General features: G+C 40.7%; 1 protein-coding gene across 3 annotated transcripts; it reads left to right on the forward strand.

Annotated features, from left to right (window-relative positions):
• Nucleotides 1–6,205: 6,205 nt before the first annotated feature.
• On the forward strand, nucleotides 6,206–25,632 carry lrrfip2 (leucine rich repeat (in FLII) interacting protein 2). Of its 3 annotated transcripts, XM_053333450.1 has the most exons (27): nucleotides 6,206–6,356; nucleotides 7,399–7,559; nucleotides 12,915–13,001; nucleotides 13,356–13,421; nucleotides 14,109–14,168; nucleotides 14,348–14,386; nucleotides 14,596–14,658; nucleotides 15,536–15,583; nucleotides 15,687–15,755; nucleotides 16,009–16,098; nucleotides 16,625–16,681; nucleotides 17,080–17,133; nucleotides 17,279–17,335; nucleotides 17,849–17,920; nucleotides 18,223–18,336; nucleotides 18,816–18,857; nucleotides 19,550–19,681; nucleotides 20,144–20,215; nucleotides 21,151–21,321; nucleotides 21,443–21,535; nucleotides 21,969–22,061; nucleotides 22,798–22,899; nucleotides 23,693–23,825; nucleotides 24,053–24,223; nucleotides 24,343–24,422; nucleotides 24,547–24,651; nucleotides 24,744–25,632. In XM_053333450.1, exons 2-27 carry the CDS (start codon nucleotides 7,470–7,472, stop codon nucleotides 24,852–24,854), a joined length of 2,271 nt encoding a protein of 756 aa, XP_053189425.1. In that variant the 5' UTR covers nucleotides 6,206–6,356; nucleotides 7,399–7,469; the 3' UTR covers nucleotides 24,855–25,632. The 3 variants fall into 3 exon arrangements, with proteins under 3 accessions (XP_053189425.1, XP_053189423.1, XP_053189424.1); XM_053333448.1 differs by lacking the exons at nucleotides 13,356–13,421; nucleotides 14,109–14,168; nucleotides 14,348–14,386; ... (9 more) ...; nucleotides 21,969–22,061; nucleotides 22,798–22,899 and having other exon boundaries at nucleotides 24,744–25,361; XM_053333449.1 differs by lacking the exons at nucleotides 13,356–13,421; nucleotides 14,109–14,168; nucleotides 14,348–14,386; ... (10 more) ...; nucleotides 21,969–22,061; nucleotides 22,798–22,899 and having other exon boundaries at nucleotides 24,744–25,361.
• Nucleotides 25,633–26,476: the final 844 nt, after the last annotated feature.

Raw genomic sequence — 26,476 nt, forward strand, 5'->3', positions numbered from 1 at the left:
CTCCTTTCTACTTTACTGTTCAAAGTGTTCTTAAAAGCAAGCACTGTGGGAACTGAGTGGAGGCCAAACTCTATTATTACTTGTGTTTACAGATAGTAAAGAATGCACCAGGGCACTCAACATAAAGTCTGTGAGAGACCCATCAGTCCTGCACAATGCTAATCTTTAAAATTGGAGTCTGTCACTGTATTCTCAGGAGTTTCTGGTCATCATAAGAGTATTGTTGAGTCTTAATACCGTGACAATAGAGGAGATTCAACTTTTTCAGCCTCAGGGTGTAATACCACTGAACTGTTTGAATTGCTGATTTAGCTTGATTTGCTGTCAGTATAAATGTGCGGGAACAGGAGGACAACTTGTTTTAACATATTATCCTCAAAATGAACAAATAAAGGAAACTCATATTTTCAACATTACATCATAACGCACGTTGATCAGACATGTTTGTCACATCATAAGAGCTTCACATTTTGAAAATCTGCTGATCACAAAGTTCAGCTTTTATGAAACTCTGAAGCACTTCCATAAAGCAGTGTCTTGGAAATCTTAGCACCGACTGATGACACCTTAAATCAGGCAACAGAAAAAAACTTCTCATGAAAGCTTTTTCTATTTTAATATATACATTATGCGATAAACACCTTATTTTTAAAATAGACTTTTCCATTCATTTTTTTATTCATGCTAATACTACCTGGCCTGTACTTCTGAAAACTGCACAATTGCACCAGTCTTGTTGTAATTACAGGGTGAGCAATGTGCTATTCTAATGTTAATGCAAAGATAACAGCTCCCAAGTACAGGTTATCATCATGTAATTACATCCATTATGCTGTCAAAACAATGAAACAAAAGAAAACAAGCAAATTTTAAAATGTTAAGGGGAAAATTCAGTGGAGCGGATCAGCACACTTCACCCACAGCAAGCGTGCGTCCTGCTCTGAGTAGACAGCGGTAAAACAAGCCCATCTTTACACACAAACGCAACGTGTCTGAAATGAGTTTTGGTGTGGGGCTTCTACCTCTTGCTGTGAGGTGCTTTCTTCATCTAACACCCTTTCACCAAATGTCAATTGGCAAATAAGCCCAGCCCACCCCCCCAGAGAAGGCCCTGATTAGTCTACCAATTCTCTTTATAAAGGGTGGGAGGCAAGAAGATGCTAAATGTGGGTAAATAAGGAATTATAGACCTTTAAATGGTTGCCACCTCACACAATACTAATCATTTTAAATCCAGCAAACACACAGATGCAGACGAAGACACACAAATACACAAGGCTAACACACACAACCACTATCTGCATGACAGTTGTCTTATTTATGGTTTGCTTTTGTTCACAAAAACTCTAAATGTTTAAAAGGTTATCACCTGGCAAGCACAATATGAATGGAGACAAACAAGCGGAAGAAATATGTTAATATATATGTTATCATCTGCAGTACAAATCTTCTCTGACAAGATAAAGACACACAGTGACCAATGAGCCACTCTACAATCATTTGGTAAGTAGACAGCATTCCTTCTTTGGCTTTTGAACTTTCTCTGCCTCAGGCACTTTTTTGCCTCTCCACGACTGCAATTGTTCCGGTGTGGTCATCAACAATGACTTGGGTGTGTACGTAGCGTGTCTGCTGCTCCACGCTCCTCTGATTCCTGTTTTGCCATCTGAACAGGCCTCAACGACACACCCCACATCTTTAATGCGCTCACAGGGAAAGGCAGGAGACATCAGCCAGAGACCTGTGTGAGAAAACCAAGACATCCACAACGCTTCACTGCCAAAAGACAATTCAATCCAAATAGAAACTATATGGCATATATCATTCATGACAGCTAACTGAAAAAAATACAGTTTTCTGTTTGTATGAGCCAAGGCAGTAGCCAAAGACAAAAACTGGACAAAAAAAATATGAATTGAGTCAAAACTTGTTGAGTTTTTCCAACTAAAATGACTCAGTTGTGAGACAATTTGGGTCTATATTTATGCTTGATTTAATGCACTGCGCAATTAATACACATTTTCACTGCCTTAAGCAACGCTTCAGGCTTTAATTCAACTACTGGACAAGTAATGACCCAATTACCATACCAATACCAATTATTATACAGCCAGTCACTGGGTTCAACCCCACAGGTGTCCAGAGTGCAAGCCCAGAAACATCAAAAGACATCTTTTATGATCCTTTTTATGGTCTACTTGCTTTGCCCATTCTATTTACCCATGATGTCTTTCTCAATGCTAAACGAAGCATCATCTAACAATCTATTGCATGTCCAGCTATGCAGATGGACACTTTGTACAGGCCTTTGCCTTCACAAAATTAAAGAGATTAGTGATAATCGTTAAGCTTTTTCATATGCAATAAGACTCCTACTAATAATCTTTTGGCCTTTTTTCCATTTAAGATGTATGAGATATTCAGTCAGTCTCGTTAAGACATTTAACTGAGTACATTATAGCAGAAATAAGCGTGGTGTGGTTAAGAGACTGGAGAAAAAGTAAATGTTATGTGACTAATTGCAAGTTGCAGGGAAAGGCAACCATTTCCCATGGAGAAGGACTCATTTTGACTATGGCCAGTTTTGGGTGGATTTCTTGCAAAAGTACCTTCTTTTATTACATGTTTATGGTATAATTATGTGGTATCAAAGGGGCATGTCCAAAATACATACTATAAGTATATAAATTGCATGTTATACAAGTGAAACTTATGCTGCAGGGTTTGCTTATAAGCAATAATACAATGTTTTGTTTTGGGGGTTTTTAAACCACCACTGCTTCAGGTGTATTCACGATTAGTTCCTCCTCTCCGTGACTGACTTTGTACTAATCAGTGTACTAATGAGTTTGGCTGGAATGCAAACCTGCAACCTTATGGTCCTACTTGGCATATGGTAGCTCATCCTGGCTCCAGACAGTAATGAATAGCTAGTTTAACAAACTGACTGTGCTAACCACCAGAAAAACAATGCACATCCGATTGTTTATAGCATCTAATTTGTGTCCAAGGCCCAGGCCGAGCTGTCTATCCTGAAACTCCACCTCCGGTCTATCTGCACAGTCTGAGGAGACTACCCTCCCTCTGTTGCATCCACTCCTTGTGCTAAGTTCCTGGAAGACCACAGGAGTAATCAATGAGTCATGTGTCCTGATTACAACCAACTCCCTATGGGGCATCTTCAAAGGGCTCCAGAGGAGAAGGAGAGAGGGAGCTGCATTGCCCTCCATGGGGTAATTACAAGTTGGGGCTCCATGGTTTCTACTCCTTTTCTGTTAAGAGCAAGTCAGGCTTAAAGGCAGACCCGTTAACAATTCAGCCAGTCCTGTTAGCGCAGTAGGAGGCTCCCCCAACCACTGATCACCGACTGGTGGTGCATGCCATCCTAAATTATACTTACAAATCCACCCTTATGCACACATAAAAATATATGATCAAGCACAGTGTTTATTAGTGAGAGTAAAAAAGAGGAGAAAGAAAGGCAAAGACAAAAGATACTACAGAAAAAACACTGGGACACAGTTTCATGTTTGGTGCAGCTGAGTACACGTCTGTCTATTCCAGGAAAACGAGCCAAGTGTTTGAGTGTTTATGAGTTAAAAGGGGCTGTAAAACTAGACAAACACACTTAAACACTGTCTGGCTACCTTTAGGGCTTTTTTTCTCCACAACTTCCGTCCTGTCCAGTGATATTCGCACATATTTTGTTTTCTTATGCAGGTATATCTTTTACTCAGATAAAGTTTAAGTCCCAAATCACATGTATTTTTTTTTTCTTGTTGCAATTAAACATATTTTTAAATGTCTGAATAGAGCCACCACGACCACACATCCACCTTTATAGTATGTTTATTAATAGATTTTTTTCTGTTTATCATAAAGAGTGATGAATGATGAATTGTAATTACTGTAATTACAGTTTGATCTGAAGATGCATAAGTGAATCCAGTGTTGAGCAACTGTTGTCTATTTAGATGTCATCCTTTATCATTATGAATGTGAAACTTGGTTAATTAGTGTTTAAAATGATGACTAAATGGAGCGTTTACCAGGAGTGGTAAAGCATGGAGACTGTGTGGCTGATGATGTCTTTGGGTTAAGACTCCAGTAAGCCCCGTCTGCACAATAGCAAACAGAAAGGGGTGATCAGAGAAAAAACAGTCATTAGCTTCCTGTAATGAGGGAGAATAATACAGCAACAGTGTGTGTGTACATGTTTTTGCATGTGTGTGTATTTGTGTATTTGTTTCCATGTGACCTGTGCTACGAGTGTCAGGCAGAGGATTCTCATACAGGTCCTGCAGGTCTTTTGAATTTAAAAAAAACCCAGGTGCTCTACTATCTAAGAAAATGTTTTAAAGGGTACCCACACACTGCTTGCACTGTTTGAATTCTTACACTGTTGTGAATAGAAATGATTCTGCTGGCATGTAACCTGGTATGACTGTTGGCCCATGAAAATAAAGAAATAAAATGTAGTTATATTTGATTGTTTTTTTCATTGTTCTGACTTATTTCAGACTTTAATTTAATTATTTGTAGCAATAACATGTAATAAAGATGACTTATTATTTGTTTCAGATTCATTGCAATCCATATGACAGAAAAGTAGAGATCTTTGCAACCACATTATCAATAACTCATTAGTTCACACTGGATTATGTGCTTTATTTTGATGGTTGAAACAATTCTGTGGTTGAGAATATGAAAATATAGTGTACATCATGTAGCAACATGAAGTATGTCATTTAATTTCTCACAAGCTAGAACTCATTATCCACTACTGCCCTCTTGTGGACAAAACGTGGACAGTGCAGCAACTTTTGGTCTCTCCAAGTAATTATCTATAATGTTTCAGATACGGACAGTATTATCATGATTATGGGTAAATATAACATTAATTCATGTAAATGGCAAAGTCAGAACCTCTCGCTAACTTAGTTTATAAATAAATAATATGTTAATGTTGTTAATAGGTTCTTCTCAATATATAAATGATTTAAGGTACCACATTTACGGTTTGATATACAGACTCCTGGAATGTGTGTGTGTGTGTGTGTGTGTGGGGGGGGGGGGTAATTTTAATTGCAAAGATCCAACCCAGACCCATGTTTTAAGATGTACAGAACACATGAGTACATGAATAATGTGTGTAATGTGTTTTTTCAAAAAAAGTGAAAAAATAAAAAAGTAAAAAAGAATAAACTCACATAATGATAATGATAATAATAATAATGTATTATTATTATTATAATTATTAATAATAATAATCATCATCATAACAATAAGAAGAAGAAGAAGAAGAAGAAGAAGAAGAATGATGATTGATAATGATAATGATGATGATGATGACAATAATAATAATAATAATAATAATAATAATAATAATACATTCAAAGTGAGATTTAATTTAATTTGACTAAATTTTTAATAAACAAATAACACATAGGCTATAGATAATATAGACAAGCGTCTATGGAGCAACAGAAATAAAAAGTACATTACAGTGGAGTATTTATACAGCTTCAATAATACCGGCAGTTTGCGTCATTGTTCGCTAAAATAATTTCCATGCGGTCAGTCCCAACAGACCGAGCTGTGGAAAGTCACTTCACATGTAGTCATACAAGCACTCATTCAGTGGAAAACTCTCTACCAGTCGTTGGAGGTATTTGTTGGGAGAGAGTCTGGCAGTTGCCGGAGTAAATTGTTTTGACTTTATTGCCGATCACATCCACCCTCATTTTTATTAGGCTACTTTGGAAAAATGTTTGGTTCCACAGAAAATTACAGGAGATCAGATCGCAGTTTTATTTGATTCATTTACTTACTCTTTTGACCCAATTTTTATATTCACAAATCCAAATTCTTAAGCAAAAAACAAAACTTTCCAGAGCTTTCTGACCATATCAAACAATACATTTCTTCAGTACTAAAACTTATGATGTAATCTTTACGAGATATAACTTTTTATTTTATTATTTTATTACAAACCTGGCGTGTATACACAAAGTGCTGTAAACGTGTTGTATTGTTCTTTCAATAAAGCTTTTTTTTTTTTTTTTTTTTTGAAACCCTCTCCCAGTCTGGTAACAGTTGTCATTCTGATATGTCTGACTGCACTTGAAGGTAGCATCACACCCTAAATTTTCCCAACATCCGGGAACCTTTGGGAGCTCAGCAGTGTGGAAACTGGGTGAGGAGAGCGGCGGAGAGGCGGACTGATGACAGCTGTCAGTGCGGACAAAAACACTACCAATCTCTGAAGAGAAGCTGAATGGCTTTCCCTTAAAACCGCCAGGGGCAAAGGGACAACTCCTCTGCGGTGTCTTGGGTCATTTAAAGGTGTTGCGAAGGTAACTTTCCATATATTCGGCGAGGGGGAACATAAGAGACGGGAGGATCAAGTGCCAGGTCGCTTTCACTGTCTCTTAGCCCCTGTGCTAACTATCCAGCTAGCCTTGGCTCCCAGGAATTGTCTTCGGCTCATTGCTATGGAAAGGACTTATCTGGGTCGTTTTTGTTAAGCGTTAGCTTCAGCGGGAGCGGGGTAAAACCCTCATGTGGGGTAACTGTTTAATAGGAATGACGAGAGGACAAAATGCTAGTTAGCGCACCAATGAGCTGGCTAGCATAACCTTTTCGTTAACGTAAGATAATTAGCAAGCTAACGCTAACAGGGCAGCACACTGGTGAAACGTTCATGTTAAGTCAACTGAAGTAGTTAATTTCCCTTTTCTCTTAACAGACACAATGCAGGCACTCTAAGATTAGTTTTGCTAGTGGGTGGAAACTGTTGAAGTAAATCGGCGGGGATTAGCCCATCAAACGTCAACCGGGAGAGCTCATATCTCTGATCAAGGCGTTTTCTCCACCGGTGTACCAGTCAGCTGCCTCTTTTTGTCTGGGTGATTGAAATTGTTTGGATATCCATCACCACACTTGTCACCGTAACGATCAAGATTACAACAGCCTAGCCTTAACAGTGATCACCATGAGATCAGATTAAGCGTGTAACTCATCAGTATCATGCTCTTTGTGGACCTCATCATGCTGTTGTGTTCCAATCCGGATTTATAAAGTGACTGTGGTCCTGCATGTCACATCTCAAGCTGGTTCTTGTCAGCCACAACTGTTTATCCAAAGCTGTTGTCGGTGCCATACACGAGTGACGGTCTGTTTTTGGAGGAATGGAGGTTAGAGATAGGGAGTGAGGTTTGTTAATGAGAAGAGAGTGCATGAAATGCACATTGAAATGCAGTGGGAATTGGAGTCAGCCCAAAAACTTTACTCAAGTTAGATTATTCTATTTGCAATGATCTCCTGGCTGCGTTTACACACAAATAAGTTGCTGTAGCATTTAATTATTTGCTTGTGTGTCCCCCCCCCCCACTCTAGGTATTTGCCTACAGTGCTGTGTATTTTCTGGCCGTGCATATAATCGGTGGAGCTAAAGTTGCAGAGGCAACATGGGGACACAAGGCTCTGGAAGAAAGCGTGCCCCTCTTAAAGATCGATTCTCAGCAGAGGATGAGGCCTTGAGTAGCATTGCCCGGGAGGTAAGTTCATCCATCACACACACACACACACACACACACACACACACACACACACACACACACACACACACACACACACACTCCTCTATTTCCGTTTTGGAGCTTACTGGGATGAATCTCAGCTCTCTTCTTTCTACATTGCTCTTTTCCTCCATTGCTGAATCGATGCTAATGTGATTTTTTTTGTTGTTCTTGTTTTTGTGGTTTATCCTCATCCAGTGTAATGGGCTTCCTAAAATAGGTAGAGGATTGATTTGTCAGTCTTACATGTAGTTGTGCATTTTTGAATAAGGGGAACTTGAGTAGACAGTGAAACCATTATCAGAACAAATAGAATGGGCTGACATCTCAGAGAAACAGCTTTTACACTAAAACATATCGATTAATTGTATATACTTTGATATCCTCCCAAATGTCTATTCACATAAATTAATCAGACCTTCCTCTCTTTATAAAAATTGTCTCAGAGAGACTTTAAGTGCAAGGATGGTGGAAAATGTTGATGTTTTTTAAAAAAAAAAAGCTATACTTAAAACATCGGTGTCTGTTATCTGTGGGTGAATATTTGGGACAAGATTTGAATGCACAAAGCAACAGATTGGTAGCTCTTGTGTCACGTTAAGCTTTAGGCATGCTTCCAAAATCCTACATTCAACAACCAGACAGTCTGTTTAGTCAAGCCAAGCAACCCAAAGGTGTACCTCATCTATTATGCAACCAGTTTCTGTCTATTTGAAGAGCGGTGGTCAAAGTTGTGTCAGTGTACGGGCTTTCGATGCTCACGCTGCTGTTACGTGGACAATCAGGTTCTGCTGGTTGATTTGCGTCTCAGCCTAAGTTGAGTGGAGACAGCTGGTTTGGACCACAGAGAGACTGAGTTGACTCCTAGTGTTTTTATTTGGGGAGGAAAACACAAGCGGAGGAGGGAAGCTGCCTGGCTTGTAACAACTTGCCCTGAGATTATTCCATTTTGTTCCACAGCAGGGCCGCCATTCCTTTGCCTGCTTCCAGAGTGGCGTGGCTCAAACATGAAATGCAAAGATCCTTTTTTTGTTGTAGTTTTAAAGGTTTTTCATGATTAGTAGGAATATGTAAAATACCTGGGTCGTCTGTAGTTTTATCTGTTAAAGGTTTTTGATCCAGTCAAATGATTTATTGCTTTCACAGGTAAGCATTAAACTCTGGATAAATCAGCTTTTCATAAACATTTGCCTCAAGCGTTTTTTTAAGAATGGTTCGCTTGTGCTATTTGAAAGCTTTGCAGTGCCTCATTCTTGGGCACTAAGCACAAGGCTCCATTTGCGCTCTTTATAGTCATGCAGGCCGATCATAGAAACATGAGTCATCTGACCCTCCCAGTCAGGTCATAAATCTGAATCTCTTTGTGGAGCAAAGCAGAGATTAGATCAACTGTGCGGGGAGTTCACAGGGTCAGTGTCTAACTTGTTGCACATCACACTCCCAAACAAATGTTCATAACACGGCAGCTTCTGCCTCGTGTTGTCTGTGAACGCATACATCTTACAGCCTGCCTACGCTTGGCACGGATCCCCACTGAGAATGACTGTGAATTTGAGCCTGCACTGTCACCAGGCTGCTTCTGAGGCCTCTTACATTACCGGGCAGTCATTCCTTTTGAGTACCAACGCCTTGCTTACAAATCTGACGCCGGCCAAGCGTTCGAATTAGATCACCTCGTACCTGTTGTCACTCAGATTAGGATCTAAGGGAGCCAGTGGTGCTTCAGCTAGGCAATCATTGACATTTGTGTGTGTATCAAGGGAGTATGTCTGTGGGAGGTATAGTTCATAGTTCATATCTTTGATTTGTGATATCAACAAGTCGTTATATGAATGGAAAATGTCACACTTTCTTTTTCCATGTCTGGTTAGGATATTGTTTATGCTGGAGAGAACAAGACACACATTAATGTGTCTGTCAATAACTGATGGGCACATGGTGGCTGCTGGGCTGGTTCACAGTGTGAGCCAAATTCATCCCCTGATAATGCATGCCTTTTAACATATACTGTTTTTAAAAATAGTTGTCATGTTTTTGTTTTGTTAAAAATATCGCCTTAAACACCAAACACCAAGCATCGATTAGTTTGATGCGATTTTAATGTTTGCATTAACGTTTGCACAACAGACCAGTTTAGTTCACATGAAGCAGACTGTACAAGCCTGTTTTTAAAACTGACTATTCATGCATTTCAAAAAATGTACCTATTTTAGGATCTATTGTATGTGTGTGTCTATAGTTAATTTTTACATACCTAGAATGCTGCTTGTTTTGGTCCTTTTTTTGACATAGATTTGATTAAATTGTTGAGTTGACTCAGCAAAAGGTTAACTATTTATCATTTAAATGCAGCTGCCTAAAACATACATTATTTTGAGATTCCTACAAAATAAATTCTCCATTTATTGATTATTCAGGATGTTACAGTATTACAGCTGCTGTAGTTTGTGTTTCATTTAATTGTAATATGTGTTTGCAAGTCCCATGTTACTTTAAATATTTTAATATTGTGTTTATTGTTTTCATTGTTGGAAAGCCTGCCCAGACTTCCCAGAAGCCAGATGTCTTCACATAACTTTTACTATCAATATCAAAATGTTTTGGTAAACTACTATCATATCAGCACTAGTTGATTTATTATTTTTTATTTAACACTGTGACACATGTAATTTTGTGCATATAAACAGATTTTACACTCACTGTGGAGTATTAGCTGGTTTATGGTACTCTCTGAGTTAAGACATTTCACTGTCGTGAGTGCTCCAGGTGATCTCACGGTTGATGGCTGGACTGTTACTGCCCAACGTGCTGGAGGTGTGTTTGACGGTGAACTTCTGCTGCTCAGATTTCCCTGCCAGTCCCATGATGTGGCTGTCGAGAGAGAGAGCTGAGGCCGGATGGTCCAGGCTATAGATAGGACAGAGACAGAGAGCTCAGCTGTGCTGCTGTGCAGAGCAGGTCATACTGTCAGACAGCTCAACAGGTGCAGAGCGCACAGCCAGCCGTCCCTCTTGCTTTCTCATTTGGTCTCTCAGCTTTACGTCCTTCTACTCCTTGTACAAAGTATGTTTTATTGTAGGCTAAAGACACAAAATCATACAGAGCAGTTGTGAAGTCTCACTTGGTAAAACAGTGTTGAAACATACGTCTTTCTTCTGTTTGGTTTTAATCTAGTTATAGAACACATCACGTCGTTGTAAATATAAGATTTGTGTTGTATTTTTATGTAATGATCAGCATTGTTTCTCACTCATTACAACAACAAATTATAACTATAAAACAAGATTTTATAGATATTACACTCCTGTTTAGTATTATGTCCATCTGAATACAAGTCAGAGCCACAAATGACTCTCTCTCTCTCTCTCTTTTAAAAAAAAAAGAAAAAATGTTTTCAATATAGATCAACATTTTCCTTTTCCACAGCATGTGCAAGTTTAAAAAAGAAAGAGTTGAATGTGGCTTGTTGTTCAGCATTAGTATAAAAACAGCATTCGTTCACTCTGGGCTGTTATTGAAACAGGAATAGCCGATACCCGCAGGCCTTCTACTCTGGCATCACAGATAAGAAATTGCTGGAATGCTGACCGTGTTTGTCTGCGATGAGTTACTGTACACATTACACACAGCATTTATGAACTGTCTTTTATTTAGAGATAACAGGCTAGCCTACATCAGCAAGTGTGACATTCTTTGTTTGTTGGGATGTTTTTAGTTTCAGAGCATGTATGATATGGTGACCTGAAGGCAATGGAAGGATCGTCTGTGCCTGTTTGTCACCTGTGTATGTGTGACTCCTCATGGCTGTACAGCGACTCGCCTAAATTAGCTCCTTCTGCTGAGGTGCTCTGTAAAATTAGCCGCTGTTCATATTCTGACTCAGCTGGGGGCAAATTGTGTGATGACTTTTCTTACCACCCCCCACCAACACGCTCGGCACACACACGGGAAAGTTTTATCGGGCCTAGTTTGGCTCTGAGTTCAACATGTTTGTGCTCCATAAGGGTCAGATATTCCGATATTGTTGAATCACCTCCATGTTTACTGACGGAGTAGAGCCCGCTAGCATGACTCACTTTCTCTTTGTACTACACTCTCTCTCCAGTGAGGTCTTGAAATGAGCCCTCCTGAAACTGATGGTTAGCACATGTTGCTGGTGATGAGGCGTCCTAAGCGCTCACTGAGGACAGGACTACAAAAAAATGTGACTTATTGAGCGAAGCAGTCAGCCAGAGCTCGCTGTACAGAATAGCAAGCTCTGATGAGCATTTATGCTATACAGTGTCTTTAATGTAGCCCAATGGATACATGTAAGAGTGTATGTGTATATATATATATATATATATGTGTATATATATATATATATATATATATATATATATATATATATATATATATATATATATATATATATATATATATATATATAACCTACATGTTTTAATGATCTCTAAATGTGTTGATTTAAAGAAGTGTGACTGCGATATGTACTGAGCTGAGTTTTAAATTGGGAAGTAAAACTTAAACTATGTGATGGCGTCACCGTCTCTAAACTATCTCAACCACATCCTTGGCATTTTTCCACTGCAATGTCTTGTGGCTTAAGGTCTGAAACGTGCACCATCATCAGTGAATCTGTGAAAATATTGGCTGATATGTCAACATGGCAGAATTGTTGGTTTGTTTCAATCTCTTCAACTATGTAGTGTTTTTTGTTAGCTATTAATAATCAGTCTCTTTTAGAAAAGTGAATGAATCTGATGCTGTGTGTTGCTTATCTCTATCTTGATAGAATATCAAAAAAACCTAATTAATGGCTAAAAATAGTTCAACACTTTTTCAAGACTGTAAAGGATACTGTAATCGCTCTTCATGATTATACTGAACCCGAAGAAACCGATTTTTAGGGAAAGTGAACAGGGACAAAGTCCACAGCTGAACTTGAAAATGCATTTTCTTTTACTCAGAATGGGGGTTTGTGGATTTTGGCCCTTTCACTTATGTACATTGGAATGGCAGTCGGTATGGACTGAGAGAAGAATTACAGCCACCAAAACCTGTTTGAGTGTACACACATGGGCACGTGAGTTCACAATGTGATCCGTCCTTTTTATAAGCTGCGGTGAAGGAATCAAATAAACCCATGTGCTCATTTCCTAGTGTCTTATGTCTTACAGGAAAGGAAGAACTCAAGTATCCAAATATACTTGTCTTTTTTTCTTCCTTTTTTAACTCAAAACCTTTTTTTTTTTTGACTGGGTGTGTCTACAGTGAACAGCACCTCTACAAGTTTCCATTCACTGCTAACAAGTGTGTTCATGTTGTGTCTCACAGGCGGAGGCCAGGCTGGCAGCGAAGAGGGCAGCTCGGGCGGAGGCCAGGGATATTCGAATGAGGGAACTGGAACGACAGCAGAAAGAGGTATATAACATGAAACTGCACACACTGGCAAACATGGACTCTATTCAACCCAACGAATGAGCCAGTACGCCTCCCAGTAACTGTTGCTGCTCCCAATACAGATCTCTTGTATGGACTGATCATGGGAACTCTGGTTGATTACAGCAATAACTGCCCCAGTGGCTTTAAAAATGTACAAAAATACACCCTGAGAAAACAAAAATAAAAGTGCTGCATGTCCACAGATGTAACCAAAACTTCTATTCTTGAAGTAAATGTCATCCCGTTTTTTTTTTTTTTTTTTAACATTTCAGCAGTTTTAAGTGAAGTATGGTTTCATGTTTTTTTTCCTGGCACTTCCTCCCCTCTGTCCAGCTTTCTTACCACCGCTCATCAGGCAGCAGTAGCAGCAAAAAATGGGGTCAGATCCACCAGTGGATGGTGAGCAAGCAAGCGAGAGAGAGAGAGAGAGAGAGAGAGAGAGAGAGCATCGCAGCACTCTCACTCTAACTCTACTAACACAGCCTGTTGTGTGTTGGATTGTGAGCCCTGGTCAACCCTGACCGTTTAGCTACACTTGACTCACTGTGCCTCACTGTGGAAATATGCCTCAGCGGCGTATTTGCTTTGGAGACACCGTAATCTGTGACCGTGTGTATTTTGTAGAGCTGCTTTGGCCTTTGACTTTATTTAGTGTGGGTGAGTCCGCATGAGAGGAGGCGGTTTGGGTTTTTAACTAAACTCCTCCAACCCTAAGCTACTTCAGATGTGATGGATGGTTCAGAATGTCGAAGAACCACTTTTGCATGGATTTAATCTGCAAGTGTGTCGACGTGGTAAAGAAAAGCAGAGATGCTTGTAGCGTGTGTCGTTCCATTTGCCTTTTTTTTTTAAAGGTCAAGGTTCTTGTATATCATTAGTCTTGCTATCGTACTCAAAAGGGGGATAACATATTTGCTAATGTTTATGACTCTCATTTGATTATAAACATGATGACAGAAGTTGTTTTTGCATGGTTTGGGCTTCGCCTAGCAACCGTTGAACATTGCCGTGACCTTTGACACGCCTGTGACTGAGCGTCTTTACTTTCATTCTATAATGCTGACCAACTTTCCTTCCTGACTCCAGGCTGACACAGAAAAAGCCAGATCCTCTAGTAGTAGTCGCTCCAGCAGCCGTCTCCAGCGGGTCTGTACCCCCCCCTACACACACGCATACACACACACACACACACACTCCCTCCCCCTTTTTTTTCTCTGCCTGTATTTCCTTTCTTCTTTCTCCTTTAATCCTGCAGTTAATCTCTCATCACCCATGTTCCTCTTTGTCTGCTTTTCTGCTGTGACTCCGTGTTTCCACATCAACAGGGGCTGGATGATGATGTCATGTCAGTCCGCAGCTACAGGGTGCGTACATGTTACACCCCCACCAGTGTTATTAAGACCATGCACTCATAGGGGCACAATGATGTGTGAAGGCCATTGTTCTCATTAAGAAAACACTGTTAAATCAACACATTTTGGTGAAATACTTTTATTAAGTGGTGCCCAACATACTTTTGTCCTAGAGAAGATGTGTCCCAATGTTTGACTTTCTCTCTGTTTTGTATTTGAAGTCGACCTCATCAGCTATACGTGACTTGCCGAGTCGATCCAGTTCCCGTAGAAAAGGCGGTTTGGTGCGTTTGTGTGTTTGTGTGTGAGAGCAAACTGTATATTTGTGTGCTGTTGGCAACATGTTGGATATTTGTATTCTCAGCATGTAAGCAAAGTTTAGGTCTGACTAATTTCTTCTGCTAAGCAAAACTAACTTGTGTTTTTAAAGACACATTTTAGAGTAAACAACTTCAGATAGTATACTTCCTGTATCCACTTATCGTCAACCAGCCCTCTCTACTCATGCTTCAGATTTTTATTTTTTTCACATTTCACATGACTCATTAAGTTACACCTGGAAGGAGACACCTCAGAATTTCCCTCTTCAAAATTTGGTATGAGAATATTTTAGCTACTAATTTTAGCTCCATTTTCTTTGTGCTGGAAATGCATTTATCTATGAATCAGCATAGCTAAAGGCAGTCATAATATACCATCAAACACCAACATGTACATAGAAAAACAAAGGAAATTGCTTTTAGCCATAATTCAACATTATTTATGACAAGCTTTATTTTTTTAAATGAAAGACTTCATAAGGACAGTTTAGAGCACTAAAAGTGCTGATGCCTTTGAATTTGTACCTGGTTGATACAGAAATAGAAACTAACCTTAAGGCCAGCACTGCATTTTCAACATCATATTTCCTTTAGTTAATAACTTCACACAACTGACGAGTGCCATTAACAAATGATTTGTTAGTCACCTGAAGCTTTGGGCACGGTGTGGGAACATAAATGGATTGCTGTGTTGGTTGATTAAACCTATTGAACAACTAACTTCTTGTTGGTTAGACACATGAAATGTATGAAGTCAGTGCAGACCTGACAGTCTAACCAGCTTCTCAGGTGTTTGATCTATTTCTGATCACATTTCTTGTGACTCCTGTTTTCTCTTCAGTCTGATAGCCTCTCCACCATCTCCACCCTCAAGACTTCCCGCTCCACTGTATGTACCTGTGTGTTGATCATCCATTTATCTCTGCCTCATGCTCCTCTGCCAGTCATTTTTTCTTATTTTAAGTTGTTTGATTGTTTTCTGGGATGAACAGAGTTCTGTGTACAATGACCTGCATGGACATAAAAAGACTTCATCCAGCTCCTCCAGGAAGGATCTGCTGGTCAGTGTACTCCTTTTAGTGTTATTGTTGTTGCTGCTGCAGCCTCAAGCATGGAGGCACTGTAGTCTAATCTCGGTAGCTTGCTTTGGTGATTTACTGTTGGATCAACTTACCCCTCAATAAGTCACTGTTTATTGCTTGTGAAGTGTTGTGCAGATATTAAATGGATCTGAGACAGAAGTCTTAACACTCGAGGATAAAATTTGTTATGTCAGTGTTTATTTGAGGTCGTATTATGTTGCTACCCTTCCAGACTGGACTGTACCACGATCAAAGGAATTACAGCACCCTAACGAAGACCAAACCAACGCCTTCTTCCACCTCTTCCACCTATCAGCCACGGGTCGGTTCTCTTCTCAGTGTTGTCCAACATTAAGCCTTTTACACAGTCTCATAGGGTTAAGGCCTTTCTCTCTGAAGTCAGTTGAAGCAGTATATTCCTATGTAGATGGATTGAACGTGTTCCAACTTAGCTGTTGTATAACTGCAATAACTTATTGTTTGTGTGTCATAGAAACATCAAGCAAAGAAAAATATGCCAAATGTTGCCCAGTTATGTTGTAGAAAGTCATAACAGTACTTTTAGAATGAGGTATCTATTCACTTGTAACAGTTGGTCATTTGAATTCATGCAAATTACTCGCTGAATGATGAAGGTGGTGCTCCACCAGCATTTAAAACAGTCGACAGGGACATCATCACCTCACCTCACCTCACTTCACTTTTTGGCTGCAGGCCCTAAATGTGTTACAGGGTCAGCAAAACATTCATCCTGTTTCCATGCACTTTAGCTCTTCAATCCTTCTCCACCTCCACATTCCCAGTACAGCCTTCCTCTGTCCTCTAAACTGGCCCTTCCTCTCCGACAGGCCACCACCTCCTCGTCCTCCACCATTGGCACGGGTCTGCCCCGCAGCTACAGCGTGGTCAGTCTCTGCCCAGCATCTCACTGCATGCCTTTTAGTTACCTTAAAGAGTATACGTTCCCCCCCCCTCTCTTGTGGCCACATACATCTGATAGGATGCCCAGGGTGGCCGCCTGAGGCTGCTTATATTTAGCTCCTTGACAATCTGAGCACTTGGCAGAGGCCCGGGGATTTGTGCGTCAGTTAGATAAGGCAGGTGTTTGTGTGAAGCCAGAGCTTTTGTTGTAGAGCACAGAAACAAATGGCCTACTTCATGTTAGAAATACTGTCTTTCTGTTCACTGCATGACGCAAAGAAAAGTCCTTCTTCTACAACCTACACAACTACTGCGTCATAAGTTTGTTTTCTCCCCCTCGTGTTTTGCTGAGTCCTGAATTGTCTCCCACGTGTGCCCTCAGGCCTCTATTTACGACGACGCCAGCATTTACGGCTCAGGCCACAGTTCAAGAGCCGTAAGTCCTCCTAATGCTTGTCAGTGAGCGTTTCAGCATTGTCACCGCCACAACAGCCTTACTGTTGTGGTGGTGACTTGAGGTCTGTTTTCATGTTGATCCCGTGTCCTGACATCCTCCTCCTCCTCCTCCTCCCCATCCACAGCCCTCTGAATACAGCTGGTACTCCTCTGGAGCCAGCTCCACTCGCAGCAGCCCTGCGGTGAGCACCCCGAAAACTACTGCCACCCATGCATGATGTCAGCTAACACCATACACAAGACACCCACTGCTAACAGATACCCCCCACCCCCCTCCCAATTCACCCCCTCTAGGCAGCAGGCCTGCCTCCGACTTGGGACTGTCACCTTATACCAACTGACTTGCTTTAGGGAAAAATCATGATTTGACATTAAATTGTGTGAATAAAGGGCTTCTTCTGCAGTGCTGTGCAAGCTAAGAATTGGTTGGAAGTTTGTCTGATCTGACTTAATTATTTTTGGTGCATTTGATAAAATTATCCTAATTGCATGATTGGCGTTACTGTAGGATTACAGGCATTGGAGTGATCTAATGATCTGTGTAATGTAAAGACTGCTGCTGGATATCTACAGATTACTGTTTGGAGGGGGAAAAAATGCATGCGTGTGTGAGAGAAAGCCTTGGGCATTCAGCCATTCCTCCATTACTTAGGGTCCTCATCATGTGTGTTTGTGTGTATGCGTGTTCCTCTCAGTCTTCCTCAGATGATGACACTGTCAGCAGCGTGTCCCAGGACCGCTTCAGACGAGGCCGCAGGGACAGTGCGGTGAGCTGTAGGGACCGGGCTGTGCACCATCCACACTGTTTAATGCTGTTCTTTCACTCTAGTCACACTTGTTGATGATCCAGTTATCAAAGCTTTTTTTTTTTGACTGTTGAATTCATTGTCAGGGTATAAAAGTAGTGTGGTGAATTGAAAAACAACAATGGTAATCTATTGAGTGTCACTGTTTTCATTCTGTTCCTTCTTCTATGTTGTCTTTTACCCTTTTTTTGGTGCTCTCCTATTCTTTGTTTCTCCTCCTTTTCCTCTGCTCTTCATCCTTTGTGTGTGTGTGTTGTAAGCAGTCGTCTGACTTCTCGGACATTAGTGAGTCGGCTGCTGATTATTTCAGCCGCTCCAACCGAAGGGGCAGTATTGTGTCCGATCTCGATGATTTGAGCATCCCAGATCTGGACGCTGTAAGTGGCGGATATGCAGCGAGACATGCAGTGCAACAATGAACAATGAATGGTTTTAAAAAAACTGACGCATGATTAAAAGTAACATTTTGGTTTTCAAAACTCATCTCACAGCCTGTTTTTTAATTTAATTTTATTGTTGTTGTTTTTTTTCTTTTTTATTGACAACCTTATGAATGAGTGGATTGGCACACGGGTTGCCGGTCTGGATGCGAGTACTGTGCTGCAGTGTGTGTGCAGCAGCATGGACTTGGATCTGATATAGTATTTTTTAGTAAATGATGTGGTGTGATCGATTCATAGTTTAACGTTCTGCACATTCTGTGAACATGCAGCACTTACCCCCGACTCACATAACCCTTCGACTAACTCCCCAATTTACAGATAAGGAAACGACTACGAGCATGACCACACAGGATGCACACTCCGCAAAAATAGTCTTTATCTCATTTTCCAATGTTTTCTTCTTTTTCTTTCAGCTGGATGAAAAATGTGACAAGCAGTATACAGATTATAGTCGGGTGAGTGCACCGTCAATTTGCATTTTCTTTGCTTCTTTTTCCAGAAACTCTCACCTAAAAAAAAAACAAAACAAATGGGTTTCCATTGAGAAGTTGTGGTACTTGGTTTTGAAACTCAGTAGCTACATATAGGGTACCACAGTGGCTGATTTCCTCAAGAATGTAAGAACAAGCCAAGCCTGTGTGCAGACCACAGTAGAGCTAGACTGATTTTGTATTTTGCGGTCTAAGCAATGCTATTTTTTGCGCAAACCCTCTGCTTACTTCAACTTTCACTCTCTACCACATCGTGAATAAGAGAGTGGGAACAAGATATATTATGATTGTGTCGTTTTAGAAGTCAGTAGGTTAAATCGTACACCGACTTATAAATTAGTGCCTACTGTGCAGTGGATTGTCACAGTTTAAGCACTACAACGCATCAACAAAGAAGTCCAGCCTGGCTTTTAAACACACAGCCTGGCTTTTAAACACATAGCCTGTGGAGACTGTGAGCTAGTTAATCAAGTTTATAAAGCTTCAGCTCAGCGTGTGATGGTGACAATGCCTCCCTCAGGGGGATTTGAATAGGACAGGGTCACTAAAGAGCCCTGCGGTGTCAGGTGATGGTGTTAAATGACATATTGTTTCTGTGTCTGTGTGTGTTGGTGTGTTTTTTCTAACTGTACTTCTGTGGCATGATGTGTTTCTAGCCGTCTTCCCGCTGTGCAACCCCAGGCCTCTCAGCAGCCACCTTGGCATCACTGGGCGGCACCTCGTCACGACGGGGCAGCACAGACACCGGCAGCGTCTATGACCCCGACACCAGTCTGAGTGAACTTAGGGTAAGGCCTCCACTACAACCAGTGGCACATTCTATACATTTGACTGAATAAAACGAATACATATAACGTTGACCCAAGCTTTTATTTGTTTATTATAGTTCTTAAATGCTAAATCACATTATTTTGAGCATTTTATGTTTACACCTTTTCCATCTGCATATGAACCTCCAACAGCATTGCCTCAGTTTTTACTCTCCCTGCTGTTCTGAGTCTCTGCTTTAACAGTTTTTTCTTTACGTATGCACGGGGACGACTGGATGTGACATGTGTCCTGCGAAGCTGTTCCTTATATCTGGGTGTGCAGGTCATGTGTATGCCAGCTGGACTGTCTTTGAGATGGCGGCACGGGTGCTTTGTTATCTCTCCTCCTTGATAATCCCCCCCTCCCCCCTCCCCATTTCCCCACACACCCCCTCTGATGCCCCAGTTCACCCCAACCAATTCCTTCCATCTGCTCTACAGGATATCTATGAACTAAAGGACCAGATTCAGGATGTAGAGGGGCGATACATGCAAGGGCTTAAAGAGCTGAAGGTAGAGGGGCTTGGGCTCACAGCATGCCTTCTCTTGTCCTCTGGGAGCAGTATGGCGTCACTAACCCACCCCCCCCCCTTTTGCCTCCCTACTCATACCCCTCTGTACCCCCGTCCCTTACTCCTGTACCTCCTAACACCACAGCCGTGTCTTTGCGTGCTCCCAGTCTGAATTGCGTAACGACCCTTCCTTTTTTTTTTTGCATGATCTTTCCCGCACTTCCTGTTTTGATTCAACTCACTTGGTCGAGTGGCCTGAAAATGAAGACACTCCCACTATTCTGCTGGGCTCAAAGTTGTAAGAAGAAAAGTAACATGCTCCACCTGCTGACAGATAACAGTCACGGTTTGACTCTCACTCAGGCTTTCATTGTCACGGTGTTGGATGGCCTTTTGGTTTGACTTCAGAAGCTTCCTGTTACCTTTAGGGGAGAAAATAGTAGTTTACTAACAAACCTGACTCCCGGCTCCTTCTTGGTAGAGTGTGATACAGCTGACACACTGCGGCTAGATTACTTTCCACGATCTTGTTTCCTGGTTCTCTTGTAGTTCTCTCTTTCAGATCCCGTTTTCACACTATCGTCGCCTTGTTTCACTCCTAAAAGTGACTCAATGCATTTTTTTAAATGTCGTGTGATCAGTTTCATTTCTTTCATTTACATATTAGTTCCAAACAGCCTGCTTATAAATGAGCATGTGCTAAAAAAAAAAAAAAAAAAAAAGTTCAATCAAAACTATTTAACCTCCTCAATCCAATCAATCTTACATTTTAAATATTAGGAAAGACTTGTTAGCGTGTTTGGTGTTCCGTGTTCTGCACAAACTAATTCTTTTTGTGCCAGATAAGCCCACCTGATGCATGTAGGTGAGCTGTGCTTTTTTGTTTTTAATCAGTTTTACTCTGCTCATTAACATGCACCCCCGCCCCCCTACCAGGAGTCACTCGTAGAGGTGGAGGAGAAGTATAAGAAAGCCATGGTATCGAACGCACAGCTGGACAACGACAAAGCCAACCTCATCTACCAAGTGGACACACTAAAGGACGTCATAGAGGAGATGGAGGAGCAAATGTCAGAGATGAAAAGGGAGCTGGAAGATAAGTCGAAGGTGAAATATGGAGCATGTGTGACGAAGCTTATTAACATACCATGTTAGAAATATTTGCACATTTAATGTAAGTACATTTCTGACTATTGATGTGGCTTTAATGTTCTCTCTCTGGTTTCAGGAACTAGAAAGACAAAAGCACACGTGTTCAGTTCTGCAGCATAAACAAGAAGAACTGAAAGAGGGAATCCGTCAGAGAGATGAGCTTATAGAGGTATGGCTGCTCCTGCATTGGGAGAACAAACAGTTTGTGCCAGTGTGCCCACATCAGACTTAACTTCTGTCAACACCTTGAAAAGTGTTGGTGCTTCTGTGCAGGCTGCAAACTAGACTCTGTCCTGCAGGAACCTGATAAGCAATGATTGGCACTGGCCTGCCTCTAGGTCCTCGTTCTCTGTCCCTTCTGACATTTAGCTCCTTCTCATTGTCCCATCTGACTCTGAACATTATCTTCCATTCCTTTCCCAGCATTTTCCTCATGAAAATAGTGTCTTCCCTTCTTGTTTCATCCCTTTCTTTCTCTTTCAGTGTTTTCATGTATGTGCTTTTTTCTGTTTTTTTTTTACTTCTTCTTGTTCCATTCAATTGTTCCTATTGTGTTCTTCTCTTGTATCGTGTCATCTTGTTACTGCTCAACGCCGCTCCAGGAGAGCCAGCGAATGCAGACTAAGTTAGATGCCCTCACCAGGGAAGTGTTTGATCTGCAGGAAACGATAAACTGGAAGGACAAAAAGATCGGGGTAGGAGGTCCCACACGGGTGCTCTGACAGATGATGAGAGGCAAAGGAGCTGGTGGTGGAGTTCAGCCTCCAGACAGAAAGTGTCCATCCAGCTCTTTTGCCTTTCATGCTGTCTCTGCATGATGGAGACCCTTAGGTCTTAGGCATTAGCACCCACCTGGACCCATTCACAGTTTGAATTTTTGCATGTCAAAATAACAGGGTTCCCAGTTTGATCCTGTAACCTGAGCTAACAGTGAAAGTGTGCTGGCACAGTGTTAAAGCTTGCAGTGGACAGTCTGTGAAATAAAAATATCAGGATGTGAAAGAGAAATGTGCATTATCATATCATTAGTGAGTAAATATTCTAGCATGACATGCATGTTTCGTCTGTGGATCAGTTCATTCGTTAGGCCATGAAGTCAGATCCTGAGTAATGAACGCATTATATTGTAGATATATATGCAGAGTGCAAAATCAGAAAGAATGACCTCCCTCCTTACAGACTCTCATTAGTCCCTGTGCTCTACCTCTTCCTCTCCTCTTAACTCCTTTCCTGTAACTTCTCCTGTAAGCATGCAGCCTTGTCCTCATCTGTGTGTACTGTTTGTTTCTCCATCTACATGTGCACAGTGCATGTTTGTGCATGGAAGATGTGCCGTTTGCATGTGATGTGGCATGTCTGTCCAGAGTCTATCCAACTTCTCCTCTGCCTCTTCTCCTCTCTTGTCTTCTCTTCTCTCGTCTGTGTGGCCAGGCCCTAGAGAGGCAGAAAGAGTACTTTGATTGCATTAGGAATGAGAGAGATGAGCTCAGAGATGAGCTCGCTGACATCAAGGGGAAGGCCAAAGCAGGAGAGGTAGGTCCTCCTAAGTCCCACAAGAAAAAAAAAAACAAGCTTAGAGGCATGAGTTGCTGGCCAAAAATGAGTCGTGGCCGTAAACTTACTTTTCTAGCTTTTCCTTCTGTTGGAAGCCAGTTTAATGCTATCAAACCTGCTACTGTGTTCTTTTTCATTTTGCCTTTCTGTTTTTCTTCTCATTTTTATTCTACATGTTCTTGCCAATGTTTTCACTACTTGCTGGCTCTGCAAAAACTCATATGGTACCATTATGTTAATCTTAAGTTTACCATGACTACAGTGCAACCATATCAAATTACTGGTGGATTTACCTCTCAGTGAGGGTATGCATTTAAAAGCCACTGCATGCAGTCGCCACGGTAACCTACCACAGCGACACACACACAACAGTCGGCATCTGCCATCCTGTATTCAAGTGGTACAAAAACTTCTAAAACGGTCAAGAGCGACTGCACAAACAAGATTCAGGAAGTTTAACAATATTAGATGAAATCTGAGTATTATAACAAACCTGTTCAAACACAACCACAATACAACTTTGAATTCCTTGTTATGATTAATAGACCAGATGTCATTGTTTGTGCCTTCAGGCTTTGATTGCAACATTAGTTCCTAAGTGTTGAGCTAAGTAATGTATTTACATGTGTTACAACATTTCAGCATCTACTTAGTGTTCAGACATTTGTTTAACTTTCTGTATCACGGCTCTGTTTGTTTGGTAATGATGAGGGTAGTAACATGGCAAACAAACGCTGCTGTCCTGCTCAGTATCTGTGTTCCCTCCTCACAGCAACATGGGCTGGTCATCATCCCAGATGGCACACCAAACGGAGATGTCAACCATGAGCCTCTGTCCTCAGGGATCACTGTGGTCTCCCAGGAGGCCGCCCAGGTGCTGGAGTCTGCAGGAGAGGGCCCGCTGGGTGAGTCAGAGACATGAGCTCAGAGAGATCAGTGTGTTTACTCAGTCTAACTCTTTTTCATCGCAGACTCTAATCAAACAGCTTTACTTTACTTTAAGGATTAGTGGATAGTGGTTTATTATCTTGATTAGTAATGGAATATTAAGCTCCATTTACATGTATCTAATTTCATCTGCGTGTTGTCAGTGAATTGCGCTCGTAAAATGTGTTTTCCTGCTGTGTTGTAGATGTCAGGCTACGGAAGTTGGCAGAGGAGAAGGATGAGCTGCTGGCTCAGATCAGGAAGCTGAAGAATCAGATGGAGGAGGAGAGACAGAAACACTCAAAGATGGACAGTGCGTACACAGACGGGGAGAGGATGGAAAACGGTACAGATCTCCACCTTATTGAGATGCAGAGTAAGTTGACTGTCCCCACCTCAACCTTTTTAAATATGGATCTACACACACATGAAATGATCTTTTTAATATTTTTATTCCTTATTCACAAACTCACTGATGTCTGTTTTCCTTTTTAGGAGATGCCAACAGACAGATTAGTGAATACAAGTTCAAGCTTTCTAAGGCAGAACAGGAAATAGGTACAATGGAACAAAATGTAAGTTAAAGAGAAAAAACTTTACTATATTTCAATTATAAAAAATATGATACACAGAGATCAGTAGAGGTCAGTTTGAGGGCAGTACGTCACCAGTTTGTTCTCTTTTTGTGTTTACTTTCAGATTAGCAGACTTGAAGGGCAAGTGTCCAGGTACAAAACATCAGCAGACAACTCAGAGAAAATAGAAGATGAACTAAAAGCAGAAAAGAGGAAACTACAAAGAGAGGTAAGGAAACAGATTAAGTTGTATTTTTATAGCGTGAATCTTGATCAGGCCTAATATAATATCCCCCATCTCTCACCCCTCTCCACACACAGCTGCGCACAGCTCTAGACAAGAACGAGGAGATGGAGATGACCAACAACCACCTAGTAAAGCGCCTTGAAAAGATGAAGGCCAACAGGAACGCACTTCTGTCACAGCAGTGAGGCAAGGCAGCGTCACCACAGAAGCCCTTAAACTCGCACCTCAGACCTCTGACTGCCATATTGCGCCTGGAGCACATTTCCTTCTCTTTTTTTTTTCAGCTGTAACACTTTAAGATTTGTAGCTAACCAAAAAACACTTACAAAACTTGTAGCACAGGCAAAAAAACGGAACTGTCTTTTTTTTTTCTTTTTTTTTTTAAACAGGAAGTTTGTTTCGTCTGGCAAGCCACCGGTATTTTCAGAGGAATGACTCAGAAACTTAACTAATAAAACTATAAAGTTGCTGGGAGATAAACTTGAGGAAATTTCTCTAGTCACTACTTAATTTTTTCAGAGCTTTGTACTACATCATGTTATCCACAAGATTTTATTTCTCTGGCTGGGTGCTTGGCTGTATTTAGTTTTGTTGTTTTTCTTTTTTTTTTTTTTTTTTGTTGTTGTTGTTTTGTTTTTTTTGATATGTTGCATGAATGAGTATAATGATGCTTTTAAACTATTCAACCCTCACGGCTGCTCCTCATGGCCCCTGCACCTTCCCAGCTTCCCCTTACACAGTGAAGTGCCTTTTCACACTATTCACACTAGGAGACTGGGGATCTGCACCGCTCGACGAAACAATAATCGTTTTAACAGGTACAGAATGATGTATTTAAAAAAAAAAAAAGGTGCAGTCATCGTTTGAAAATATATAGAACCAACTGTGTCTGCTGCGGTTTCATTGAAATGTTTCAAATATTTAAAAGATTTCTTGAAAATAAATGTGTAATTTACAGAACTATACAGTATACAATGTGTATCCTTTCCATGATGTAGTTTTGCATTTATTCAACCCTTCCTGTTGTCTTCCCCGTCGACTGTTTAACTTTTGTCTTCCTGGGTCAGTTTTGTCTTGTTAGACTGTTTATAAAGCATAAAATATAAATATACCTTTTTAGCCAACTCCATTCCAACATATTACCATTAAGGTTTACACTTATTTTTGGACATTATGGTCAATAGGCCTCATTTAAATGAAATCATCGCTCATTTTTGAGATAAGAAAGCATACATTTTTAATTATTTCAACTAAATTTAAGATAAGAGGAAAATATGTTGATGGCTTATCAAAAAATATTTGAATGGGCAGCACATAATCACATCTGTTGTTTCCCGGGCTAAAATTACCCCATTTGGCTCTTTTTTTAAAGCATAAAGTATAAATTATCATCCAATTCAATGAAAGTAGTTATACTTGCAAAGGATGTAAGTAATATGAAACCATCCACATGAACCAGCAGGCAAAAACCCATCTTTAAAACAGGTCAAATTTGACCCGAGGACAGCAGGAGGGTTAAATATTTGAATCAGTATAGTTAGGTGAGGTGTGAATGGTACTTTTTCCAAAGTTAATACCCAGTAATATTTCAGAATATTTAATCAGCTGCTATGAGGGAATTTTAAATGTCTGTTGGAAAAGAAAAGGCCAAATTTTGCCCTTTCAAATCTGTAGTTTGGCTCTTTATCCTCTTTTCTGTTTCCAGACAAGTTAATCTGTGACTGGAATAAGGATACAGGCGTAGTTAGGGATTTCTGTGAAGGAGTATAGATCATGGAAATACAATTTTGCAGGTTTCCTTCACTCA

Source organism: Scomber japonicus, chromosome 14 (assembly GCF_027409825.1).
Source record: "Scomber japonicus isolate fScoJap1 chromosome 14, fScoJap1.pri, whole genome shotgun sequence".
Lineage (NCBI taxonomy): Eukaryota > Metazoa > Chordata > Actinopteri > Scombriformes > Scombridae > Scomber > Scomber japonicus.